Raw genomic sequence first — 12,396 nt, forward strand, 5'->3', positions numbered from 1 at the left:
TGTACCCAGCTGCACTGCTTTCCCCAGCCCCATAGCAAGAGGGGATGGAGAAGCAACCAGCACCATCCAGGGTGGGCTGGAGCCCCTTCTGCAGCTCCTGTGCCAGCCCATCCACTCCACTTGGAGCTTCTCCATCCCCATCCAGCAAAGCTCAAAGTATGTATGTGTCTAGTTGCAAGTTAATAATATTGGGGACCATTTGGAGAAGGGGAAGAAAACAGATGCTCTTTTTTCTTGAGCTCTACCCTCTCTTTCATGATCTGCTTGGAGCAGATTGCGTGCACCTGAAACGAAATAACTCGCTTTCTCTTACTGTTTTGCATATTTGTATATATAAGGGTTTCAGTCAGAGTGCTAATCCTCACTAGGTGCTGGCATCGATGTTTTGTGCAGGTCAACCAAGTTCGGATACACGGCAGAGGCCAGCACTGCTGTGCCTGTGGCTTGTCACGGGATGGTGGTGGTTAAACACCAAAACTGGTCCCAGCAGATACCAGTAGAAATCCCTGCTGTCCTGGGCTGTGCCTCACAGCAGGAGTTTAAGGGGAATTAGGTTTGGGCTTGCCCTATCGTGACCTTGGCCGCATCTGCCTGGGTCTGTACAGGGCTATTGGTGTAAACCAAGCTCTGTGCGCTCATGATCGCCTTAAGCCATTTGTTCTTCTTTGGTGTCTTCACATGAACATGACCTCTAGTGACAGGTCTTGTTCTTAGTGAGAAGAATCACTTTGTTTTAAGTACTTAAGTTTTGGGGGGGCTACCCAGCAGGAATTGGTAGAATATCTAGAAACTTGCAAAATACCCTAAATACATACAATTTGCTCTTCTGGGGAGTCCGTTGGTTCCCTTCTTGGTCTCCAGGATGGTGCAGGGAGGGACCCATGGGAGGTGACCTCCATCGACGAGGCACTTGCAGAAGCACATCAGAGCAGAAAGTCTTGTCAAAGGTGCCTTGGGCTCTTCTGGCTTTGGGTGCAGACCGGTGTGGGACACAGTCGCTGCGCCTGCATGGATGCTGGTGGACACAGGCAGGGGTGTGGGCTGGTTCTGGCTCTGCCTCCTGCTCTCAGGCTCACTGCTGGCATCCTCTGAATATCAGTGAGGGCTCCGTAACAGGGCTGTTATGTGTCAGTCGAGCTAAAATTCAAATATCTGACTGATTGTGAATTCATCTGCATCGGCTACATATGCATCCTGGTCTTCATTCTAAAAGAAAAGCTGATGAAAGAGGCAGGAACACAGTCTCAGTAGGGAAGAGGCTTTTAGAGGGGAAAAATTGTTTGAAAAATAGCAAAGAGAGAGGAGGGGAAAGAAGTCTGCTGGGAAAGGAGCATAACTGCATTACTTCCTTGGAGGTCTGGGAAACACATTATGCAGAACTCCAAACAATGTTTGCCAGCAGCAAGTCTGCTTAGATGTGTCCGTGGGGGTTTCCTTGTGTTTTTTTCTTTTCTTTTTTTTTTAATAGCCAAACTCTTTCTTTCCTGGGGCCCAGGGTGATCTGTGACTCCTGAGTTTGTGTTAGGAACTCGTTTGTCCGCATGCTAACGACGTGCTCTGGGTGATGTGTGCCGTTAGTGTGCAAGGAGAAGGTCCACCCGGCACGGTCCAGCCTGATCCCTGGGAGAGGAGTGGGTTTGACCAGGGAAGGGCTCGGCTGGGTCACCAGTGCTGGCTGCGCCGGAGCAGCCTCGAGCTGCCAGTTTTGGATCAGCTGGAGTTGAGCAGGTCTCTTCAGGGCTGGATGTCCCTCCCTTGGTGCTGGAGCCAGGCAGGGGTGGCCTCGCAGGATGGGGATGCTGCTTGGTGACTGCCAAGGTGCAGGATCAGCCCCTTCCCCTTCGCATGTGTGTGACTCTTGCTGGGTTTGCAGGAGCTGTGCTGGGTCTGCAGGGGTCTCTGAGCCCTTCATAGGGCCCAAGAAGGTCATGGTGGGCTTTGGCTTGAGCTGCTGGCAGTAGGTGCTCTCTTGGCCATCTTCTCCCTGAGCGCTCTGCTCTGCTCCACGTTTCATGCTCCATGCTCCACATGCAGGGCTCCTGCTGGGTGCCTGCTTGCACCTGGGCATTTTAAGTCACCATCCCATTTATTCTGGTTTCTTCTCTGTTGCCATGGGCCTCTGGTTTGTGGCACAGGGCTGGACTGCCCTTGGGGAGGTCTCGTTCTTGGCCCCAGGTCTACCACTGAAGCCTACGGCTCCTCCAAAAGTTGACTTCACCTCTCTCTGCGCCAGATTCATCAAAGATGAGTTGGGTCGTGTCCTGCTGGCACATGCCATGACCAGGGGTCATGAGGATGTATGAGCAGCAGAGTTGTCCCTTTGCTTCTGGGGCTCTAGCAATGACCTTCCTGCCCCTTCCCTGTGTGCTTTCAGCAAGGGCTCGTTTCAAACAGGCTCCTTAATGCATGAGCACCTCAAAAGTGTTCCTGTACCCTGGTGTCCACCGGGACCTCCAGGTTTCCTTTTTCAAGGTAACATCTGCTCAACTGTCCTGCATGGGTATGTGTCCCCGTCACCTCCAGAGCCACCGAGGGGCACCTGCAGCAATTGGAGGTGTCCAAAGGAGGGCTTTCCTCTAGCTGGCTTAGGAACTCCCAGCAGTAAAAACACCTTCAGGGAGGAGTGAGGAGCCAGGGAGGGTCACAGCCAGGCACCATCATCACTGTCTGCAGCTGGACTGCGGAACACGGAACAGCGCGGCACCGGAGGTCACATCCGTGCTGTCAGCAGGAGCTTTAGCAGGAAGAGATTTCCCAAGGGGCAGATCATTGGGGTTATGCAATCTCTGCAACTTTCCTCTGCTGAGACTTTCATCGTAGAGATTTTCTGACCTTTTTTGCCCTCTGGAACAAGCGGCATCTCTTCTGTGCCGCGGGAGCCCCTGGAGAATTAGCGGAGCCTTTTTTAATCCCAACCGACGGATGCGAGATGCAGTCCTGGCTCGTGCTCAACAGTGGGCTGGTGCTCAGCACAGGAGGGAGTGGGAGCCAGAATAGTCACCTGTGGCCATTTCCATGTCATGCTGTCCCTGGATGGTGGGTGACAGTGGATGACAGCTTGCACAGGGCTGGAGGAGTCTTTGCTCCATGGTCTCTCCCCAGTTTGATTGGTACATCGCGGGCAGGCTGGCCCTGCAGCCAGCATCACCCATGTTCTCATCCTCGCTTCACCAAGGATGCGCGTAGCTTTGGGCAAGTTCCCTCAGTCCTCTGCAGCCAAGCATCCACACAAAGATAAAAGCCCTGTCTCACTTCACGGGGCTTTGTGAGGATCTGTGGGTGATAGCAGGGTGCTTTGAAAGGGAAACATTTTAAGTGTTTGTCTGCAAACCACCTCTGAGACGGACGCATGCTGTTGTGCTTTTAAGAAAATGTCTTTATTTGTTCTATCTGAAAGGAAGCCGATTCCCCCTCTGTGCCTAGTCTTCAAATGCCCCCTCTCTGGGGGGAGGAAGGGGGGGGCATTGCAGCAGACCTCACCTCACTATCAGTGCACGAATCCCCTTTTTTCTGCTCTATTTTGCAGGCTCCGACCGCTAGATATCGAATTCATGAAACGCCTGAGCAAAGTGGTCAACATCGTCCCTGTGATTGCAAAAGCCGACACATTAACGCTGGAGGAGAGGGACTACTTCAAACAAAGGGTAAGGGGCTGGCGGCTCTTATCTGGGCTCCCATCTCTTGTCTCCCATCCCCTCCTGCCCCTTTCCCCCTTCCCCAGCTCCCCCTGCCTTCCCCCGGCCGGGCTGGGAAGGCGAGCTGCTGGCCAGGAGCCCAGCGCATTCCTCCGGCTGCAGCTCTGAGCGATCCCACGTGGCCAGAGGAAAGGCCTGCGCTCCAAGCAGTTCCTGGTGTTTCTCTTGGATCTTTGTCAGTGCAGGATAAGTTTCGAGCTGTAAGTCTCGGGGCCTGTTTCTCCTGCCTCCTTTGTTGTTGCTATTTTCAGGCTGGTTTCTGTTATTTTGGAAGGTAGATGGTGCTGCACGTAGAGGCTGGAAACCCATCCTGGGCAGCACCATGCACTGATACAGGAACCAGGCAGAAAAAATGTGGGGGTTTGCTGAGCTCAGCTGGGCAAGATTTATGGGGGAAGCAAGGCATGAAATTCCCTTTGATCACCTTGGTCGGGAGCTGGCAGTGGGGAGCTGAGGAGGGGCTGTCTGAATCCACAGCAAGGCATGGGCTTTCCTCCATGCACGCCTGGTGCTGCCGAGAGGCAAACATGCCCCGCTTTGGGGTTCAGTAAGGGGCTATAAATCTGTTCGTGTAGCTGATGGATGTGGCTGCAGGCATGATGGCCTCAGCATTCCCTGTGGAAGTAAGCAAGCCACCAAGCTCGTTGGTCTGTGAGTCTGAATTGCAGGGAAGTGAAGCGAAGCGAAGGGAAAGGGGGTCTTGCCAAAAGGGCAGGTTTAGGGGCCACCTCCACTGGTTATGGAGAAGATGGCACATTAGCCAGGGGTTGTTCGATGCCTCTGTGCAGAAGAGGATGAGCCACCCCTTCCTGCACCAGTGTCTTCCCAGTTCTTGATGAGCAGGATCCAGCACTGGAATATCCAGTCTGATTTTGGGGCTGAATCCAAACTCTGCAAGCAGTTCTCTTAGCAGTGAGCTAGAGGATGGCAGGAAATGGAGCCAAGAGGTAATCCAGGCTGGGCTCGATCAGTATGTCAGCCTGTTTACATGGAGATCTGCGAGGAGCTGGTGTGGGAGGATGGGGAGGTGAGTTCACGGTGCCACATCTGCTTTCTGCAGTGGCTTTTGCAGACTGCTGGCTCTGTTCAGAGGTTATGAGTGCATGTATCCGGGTGTCTGCGGGTGGCTGCTTGGCTCTAAATGACCTAAAATGTCACCTGGGCACTCTCAGCCACTGATACCATCCTTGTGTAATGCAAGACCATGGGGAGACCGCCTGGCTCACCCACTGTGCACCGGCTTGACGCAGGATGAGCTTGCCCTATCTCTAATTACATTCCTGATTGTAACCAGACCCCCAAAATCCTTCCAGATGGAGGGAGAACACGTAGCCACATGGCATGTGTTCAGTGCCCCTTCTGCAAGGGGTCGCCCTCCTTACACTCACAGCTCCAGATCTGCTGGTGCAAATGAGAGGGCAGGTAATCAGTCCAGGTGGGCACGGGCTGGGACCCTTTCCCTGTGCTCCAGCGTGCCCGTGTGCAAAAAGCAGAGCTCCATCTGCATGTAGGTGTGTAGCTGGTTCCGAGAGGCTATAGGTTTTTGGGTGTGGATCGGGGTGGACAGGCGATGGTGAAGCACCAGCCTGGCTGCAGGCTACCTAGGTTAATGCCAGCACTGCACTGAGTTAGGGGAACGGTCTCCAATGCCTTATGGAGTTGGCTTTGTTGGGTTGTTCCCCTAAAAATAGTGAGTGGGTTTGGCTGGGGGGTGGGAGGCGGGCTGGGGGGGGTTTCTTTGGGCTGGATCCACTTCCTTTGCCAGCCTGCAACGTAGGGCTGACAGAGAGTTTATTGCCATAGGAAGTGATGGGAGCGGGTGCGCAGGCTAGGTTTGGGTTTGCAGCTTTGTTGGAGAAGGCTGATCCTTCGTGCTCCCCTGAGCTGAGCCTCCACCCAGGAATCAGATTTCAGCATCTCTTCCCCTTTCACAGAGGCAATATCCTTAGAGGCTGCTCTTCCAAGCTGTCTGTTTCCCTGTCCCCTCGGATCAGGCGCTGCCGTGACTCCTTTTCCAAGGAGCATAAGCAGACAACAGAACGCAACTTCTTAACTTTGGGTTACGTGCCTGGAAGCTACATTCCCCTTTGCTTGGTGCAGCTTGTATTGTCTTATTGTCTTTTTCAATCCCAAAGCAACGCCCAACTCATATAACTTCATCTCTCTCAGCCTGATGCGTGTCTTAGCACCAGGTTCTTTCAGAGATTGCAGAGCAAGCGCTTGGTAGGTGTGTAGCAGTTAAACACAGGTATCTCTCCCCAGGGTGGGCAGTGTTTAGGATGGAGAGGGAAGATGTTGCTGCTGGGCGTTGCTGTGACCTGTGGGCATTGCTCACGAGAGCCTCTTGGGTTGGCTGGGAGCTGCTGCCATGGTGGGAGTGCAGCTCCTCTGCCCTTGTCTCCTTCATGTGTTCCTCTGCTCTTCACCCCTAGATAATGGCTGATCTCCTTGCCAATGGGATTGATGTGTATCCTCAGAAGGAGTTTGATGAAGACTCTGAAGATCGGCTAGTGAATGAGAAATTCAGGGTTAGTGCATGGTGTTGCGGGTTGGATGTGTTTGGATGGGTCCTGCAGCTCCGGGTTCTGGTAATGTCCTGGGGGGCGTCGCTTGCAAAGTGCCTCTATTTTCTTTCCAAAGCTGCTGTGCCCCTGTCCAGAGGGTCTGCCCAGGACCTGGGTCCTGGGATCCACCCAGGACCAAGGATCCTGCCAGAGCTCAGAGCAGAGACAGAAAGAGGGTGAGGAAAGTACCTGGGGAAGGTGTCCTCTCCTGTCCATGTTGCTGCTTTTTACACCAGCCCAGTTCCTCAAAGGCACCCTCGGCAACCAGTGGGCAGGGAGGTCCCATGCCCCCTTGCCCTGCCCCAGGCACAGGGAATACTGGTGTCAGCCCATCCCTGGCTAGGGCAGCAGCCTTCCTGGCACTGGGAGGCAATTTGCCCATAGGCTGCTCTGTTTTCGTGGCTGTCGGTTCCTTGCTATAGGAAGTAGCTAACAGTTTTTTGGCTCAAAAGAGTGGATTGGACAAATTCAAGGAAGAAAAATGTCTTTCAGGGACTATAAGTACAAAGACACCACCTTGGATCAGGAAATGACCGAGCCACAGTTGCTAGATGCTGGGGAAGCTTCATGGTAACTTTGCCCTGGCTGTATGCTGGACCCTGCCAATCGGGTGATGGGCTAGACTGGTTTTGGGCTGGTTTTATACTGGTTTTGGACTGGGTACGTGTGTGACATATGCTGCTGCCCAGGTCCTGGGCTGCCTGCAGTCCCTGGCAGGCAATGCTGCTCAGGAGCATCAGGGACAGACCAGCTGATCCCATGAAACTCTCCTGAAAGCAGCTTGGTGTAGGACTTTGCTTGCTGGCTTGGTTTCCTGACCCATTTTCAGGAGGAAAACATAGCCTTGTTTTTCTCTTTCCTCAGGAAATGATCCCGTTTGCAGTGGTGGGCAGTGACCAGGAGTACCAGGTTAATGGAAGAAGAATCCTTGGAAGGAAGACCAAGTGGGGCACCATTGAAGGTACCTTGTCCTTGTTTCCCTACCTCCTGAGCCCATCTCCCTGCCCTGACAGAAGCTGATGAGGTCCAAAACCAGCAGTAGAAGTCGAGGTGTATATAGTGCTTCTCTGCCCCTCCAAAGAAAATCACTTCTCTGGTGTTTGAGGACTGGTAACACCTTGGCCAATGCTCCTGCGCTGAGGTCCTGGGCCTTTGTGCGGCTCAGGGAGCTGCTGAGTGCCAAAGGGGACACTTCTGGGTGTCTTGTGCCCTGGCTTCTGCTTGTCGCACAGTTAAACGTCTGATGGCTGGATTTAAGGGCGCACAGGTGATATCTCTGTATCTCAAGCCCAGATTAGAGCCTTCCCCTGGCATCTGTACCCTCCACCATGCATTTGGTTGGTGCCCTTGTGGGACCTCTTCCCTCTTCAATTTTCATCCCATAGGCATCTTCCTTTTTTCTCCCCCATTTTAACTCATGGTCTAAAGGCTAGATGAAAGCTCCTGGCTCCAGCCCCATCTACATGTTTCCCTGTCCCTGGTTTCTGGCAGCCAACTGGCACATCTCCAGTGCCACCCCTGTTATCTTGCCCCCCTTCATTTCATAGGTTTCTCTCATTTATGAGTTTTTAATAGGAATCCTGTGTTGAGGGATGGTTTAACAAAGATGCCAGGAAAATCAGTGTATTTTAAAGCTCTGCTGCCCTCTTGTGCTCTGTCCCTGGAAGCTCTGAGTTTGCTGGGATTCATTAAACCACTTGCAGTCTGCATGTGGCATCTGCCTTCAGCACAGGGAGATTCCAGGACCCAGCCATGGCCACGGGCAGCTTTTGCACAACAGTGCTATTTGTTGTCTTGCCATTCCTGCATGATGTACAAGCCTGTTTGGGTAAAAAAAAAAATAAAAATAAAAAAAGGGAGTTGATCCTCTAAATTCAAATGCCTGGTAAACTGCAAGCTGTCAGACTAATTGTGGTAGAGTAACACCCCTTGATTTTTCCCTCTTGCAAACACTCTTGCTTGCTCCAAGCCCTGTTCAGACAGCAGCAGCCTTTGTCAGCAAGAGATCGTGTCCTTCCACAGCACCGGCAGCCCGGGCAGCACAGTCACTGACGTGCCGGGGATGCCGCAGGATGCTCATGGCAAACGCTTCAATGGAGACATGCCTGGCGCTCGCTGCAAAGCTTGCCCTGTCCCTTTCCCTGCCTTGTTTGGGGCCCGCTTAAGCTTGTGTTTGTCCGAAGGGGGCTTTGCGCTGGAAGATGCTGCTGAGAGCTCCCTTGCTTGGTGGGACATGGTTGGAAGGGACTGGGAATGCTCAGTCAGACCTCACCAGCCAGCGGGTCGTGCTGAGCTGGGGCAGGTACCTGGGTACCAACCTTACAGCAGCAAAGAGGACTCTCAAGTCCTGCACCGTATAGCCCCTGGGGTAAGTCCCCGTCTCGGCCCTCCGCACACTAGTGAAGCCCCACAGGGTCCTCCTTACCCCGCGTGGTTGCCGTACTCATGCCGTGGGTGCAGACTGATGGGTTTCTCTCTCTTTCTACCAGTGGAGAACACGACACACTGTGAGTTCGCCTACCTGCGGGACCTCCTCATCAGGTTGGTAGGACTGTGCCCTGTCCCTGTAGCCTTTGGTCACCAGGTGGCATCCAAAGAAAGGGGAGAGCCTGGCCCAGCTTGATGCAGCCGCTGCTTCGCTCTGCTCCTCCCTCTCTCCATCCCCTCCCAGCCTGCTGCAATGCTGCAGCCCCTCACCGATGGGTGACCCCACTCGATGGGACGTGACTTCAGGGGGCTTTTCTCAGCTATGGTGCTGAGTTAAGGGAGGAGAGGAGCAGTGGATGGGTCAGGACAGACTCCCAAGACTGCTGGCAGCGTGCAGTGTGGCTCCAGCTCACCTGCAAGCAGCTGGGAAGCCTTTTGGCTTTAGTGATCCCTCACCAGCCCCGGGTCCTACCCCCAGCCTGAAGACATCACCCCCCTGTGTCCCAGGATCGTGCCATTGCGGGGTCTGGGCAATCACCGGTCCCTCTTGAAAGAGGCATCCCTGCTGCAGGGGAATGGGAGGCTGAGCCCCTTTGGCTTCCCAGAGGGGGAATTGGGCTCCTCCTAAATTTGGCTGCAAGATAAACTCTGCACACTTGTGAGCTGTTGCTGGCAGAGAGTTGTGTGGGGCTACAAACCTGATCCCAGAGACTTGCAGGACTGGGGTCTTCCCGGGTAGGTGTTATACAGCCAGGGCTCCTGCGTACCCAAGCACAGGCTGTTGGTACCAGTGAAGGCTTCTGGTCCTGACTGCCCGTGATTGCCTTTACTTCCCTCCTGTGCCCTAAAGCTATTGTTAAGCAGTAAAGCAAGAGGGGAGATTTGGGCTGGAGGGGAAGTATGAAAGCAGAGGTTGGGGGGGTGCAAGGGTTGGGGTGGCAGAGGCTGGGCTGGCCGAACCTGCACCCAGTGAGGTGCGATTGCCCCTGTCTCCCTTTCCCACAGGACACACATGCAGAACATAAAGGATATTACCAGCAACATCCACTTCGAAGCCTACAGGGTCAAGAGGCTGAACGAGGGCCAGAGCTCGCTCTCCAACGGCGTGACCGACAAAGAGCTGGTGGCTAACGAAATGTAACCGTCTCGCTCTGTAGCCAGGACCTTGCTCGCTCACGCTCGCTATTTCTCCCCTCTTCCCCCTTTATTTTTATATAAATCCTCTGCCACTGTCCCTCTTCCCCCACCCCCCCAAACCCCCCGCCAATGTTAACTGACCAAATAACCAGATGCCGTCTCTGTCGTGCGGAGTGGGGCGACCGCTCGTCCCCCCCCGCTTTGTGGCATGAGTTTTCTTCTCAGGCCCTGGTCCAGCAACCCTGGGCTGGGGACCGTCCCCCCCGCTGAGGTCGGGCTCTTGCTGGTCCCCACTGCTGGCCTGACAGCTGAGCTCAGGGGAGCAGATCCACAAGGCCGGTGGGGTTGGGGTGTCCCCAAGAGCCCTGCCTGCCTCTCTATGCAGAGGCTCTTCTCCGTCCATTGAAGGCAAGGGTTCCTCCAGGTGAATGTAGCCTTCGGAAGAAAGGTACGGTGGTATGAAGAGAGCAAGACGGTGCCATCCCTTGTCTCCTGCCGCCTCCTCTGAGCCCTCTGCAGCCCTCCGGGACCCACCAGCCCACAACCCAACCCCTCTACCCTTCCTACATGCAATAAACTGGGAGTGTTGAGGTGTCACCTTGCCTGTCACCGACCCCCGGCCAGGCAGAGCGACCTGCTTTGGGAGAAGTGCCTTTTCAGACTGTTACCTTGCAATAGTGGGGGAGAGAGGAGGGAGGGCTTGCCTTGTCTGTCTTTGCAGCCTGCAAAAGGCCTGCGACACTTTGTAGAGACTCCTTTTCCCTCTCCCTTGGACCACAGATGTGGCTGATGACCTGGGAACACTTGTATATTTATTTTTCATTCAGTTGGGTGGGGTTTTTTTCCACTGAAGGTTTGGAGTATGTTTGTCCAAAGGGGGCTGAGAGTGGAACGTCTCTACAAAGCGGTGGGAGGAGGCAGAGGGTTGTCCTGTCTGACCCTTGTGATTCCCGGGCTTTTCCCTACGTCAGAGGAGGCTGTTGGGTATTTTTTTAATTATTTTTTTTTTTATTTTTTGGATCCCCTGTGTGACGTGTGTCCACGTAACACGCTCCTCTGTTTTGCTAGCCCTTGTGCAAGGGCGCTGTGCATGAGCGGACTGAGCCCTGCAGCTGTGTGGAAGGCTGGAGTGGTGTTTGTGGGTGCTGTGCCCCATGGCCCCCCCCTGCTCCCCCCCCCCTCCCCCGCACCTCCTCCTTCAATGAATCTCCAGTAAATAATACCCTGCAAGGGGGTCAGTTAAATAATGCCGTGACACAGGAGCGGGTGGTCCTGGAGCGGAGCTCTGCAGTCCTGCCCCCCCACCCCAGCTCCGCTTGCCTTCCTGTTGTCCGCTCTGTCAGTCTCCGTATCCTCTCTAAGGGATAAAACTTTCTGCAAATCACCCTTTTGGGGAGGGGGGGCGGGGGGACGACACATACTAAAATGGCAGCGTGTCCCATCCTCTAGCACTGGAAGGCACCTGCAGAGCCCACCCAACTGTCTCCGCGGGGGGCAGAGCCACCTTCTTCAGCACAGGTGACCAGGAGGAAGGAGGAGGTTGCTCTCGGCTTTGTGGGGATGCCCAGATGACGTTGCTCAGCGGAGGGTTTGCAGGGGCTCCCCACGTGTGTCCCCCCCAGTAGCCAAAGGGGTACGTGCGAGGAGGTGCATCGCAAGGAGAATCCGCTCTCCCCCCTTAACTCATGTTCCCTCCCCCGCAACAGCACAACAGAGCTGTTGGGGAAGAACATCTATCTACTTGCTGACTTGCTATATTTTAGCAAAAACAAAACCAAAAAAAGTGTATTAACTGAAAAAATATATATATTTCAAGTGTTAAAAAAATATGAATGGGGAGAAAAATCTCTTATGTGAGGCACTTCCGCAAATGTCATCTTAAACTTTTTTTTTTTCCTCTAGTTGATATCTCAAGCTGGGCCAAGCAAGACACGCCGCTTTCTCCTTTGTAACCTGATTATTTTTTTTGGAAGAAAAAAAAATAATACAATAAAAAAAAAACTTCATCCAGATCTATTAAAATGGCCTTTTGGGGGTTATAAGCATTATGACAAATTTAGTCCATTTTTGTATAAATAATAGTGTTTAATATGTATTTCCCAAAATAAATGTTTCGAATGCAAATAGAAGGAGGCTTGTTTGGAAATGTCTGTTCCCAGCCACGGTGTGATTGTTACTGCACGGACCCCGCAGGGCTGTGGGTGATGGGAGAGTCCAGCTCCAGAGCTGCTGTGCTCTGTTCATTTTGGGGTGAATGTTTTATTTATTCCTAACCCCCTTAACTCTTCCTACTTCAGATATCTGCCCCAGGTACTCTACAAAATGCTGGAGCTGCTGGTGCTGAGTACCCTGGGGACCGAGCCAGCACAGCCTGTCCTTGCAAAGCCTGAGGGAGGCAGGTGGGTCACCTCCCTCTGCTTTCGTAGTGAAGCCGTTTCAGCTGCAGTTGCTGGTATTTTTATTAAGGGGGTCCCACCTAATTCAAGACCAGACAGCAGCTTGCATGTCACACAAATGTGGCTTTGGCTTCACAGGCAGATGGTCTTCAAAACCTTTTGCGACTGCAGGATGCC

At 53.5% G+C, this 12,396-nt stretch overlaps 1 protein-coding gene across 7 annotated transcripts in view; it reads left to right on the forward strand.

The window, feature by feature from the left end:
- The window catches only part of SEPTIN9 (septin 9), a 153,146-nt gene extending 141,194 nt beyond the window's left edge, over positions 1-11,952 (forward strand). For 6 of the 7 annotated variants that reach the window (XM_049812147.1, XM_049812144.1, XM_049812149.1 and 3 more), the window contains 5 exons: positions 3,527-3,644; positions 6,128-6,223; positions 7,124-7,220; positions 8,749-8,800; positions 9,692-11,952. In XM_049812147.1, the coding sequence (XP_049668104.1) occupies positions 3,527-3,644; positions 6,128-6,223; positions 7,124-7,220; positions 8,749-8,800; positions 9,692-9,827 (499 nt within the window). In that variant the 3' untranslated portion in view covers positions 9,828-11,952. The remainder of the gene's footprint in view (positions 1-3,526; positions 3,645-6,127; positions 6,224-7,123; positions 7,221-8,748; positions 8,801-9,691) is intronic. The other variant, XM_049812145.1, reaches the window with a different exon arrangement.
- The last annotated feature ends 444 nt before the right edge of the window (positions 11,953-12,396 follow it).

Source organism: Accipiter gentilis, chromosome 10, assembly GCF_929443795.1.
Source record: "Accipiter gentilis chromosome 10, bAccGen1.1, whole genome shotgun sequence".
In the NCBI taxonomy this organism is placed as follows: Eukaryota; Metazoa; Chordata; class Aves; order Accipitriformes; family Accipitridae; genus Astur; species Astur gentilis.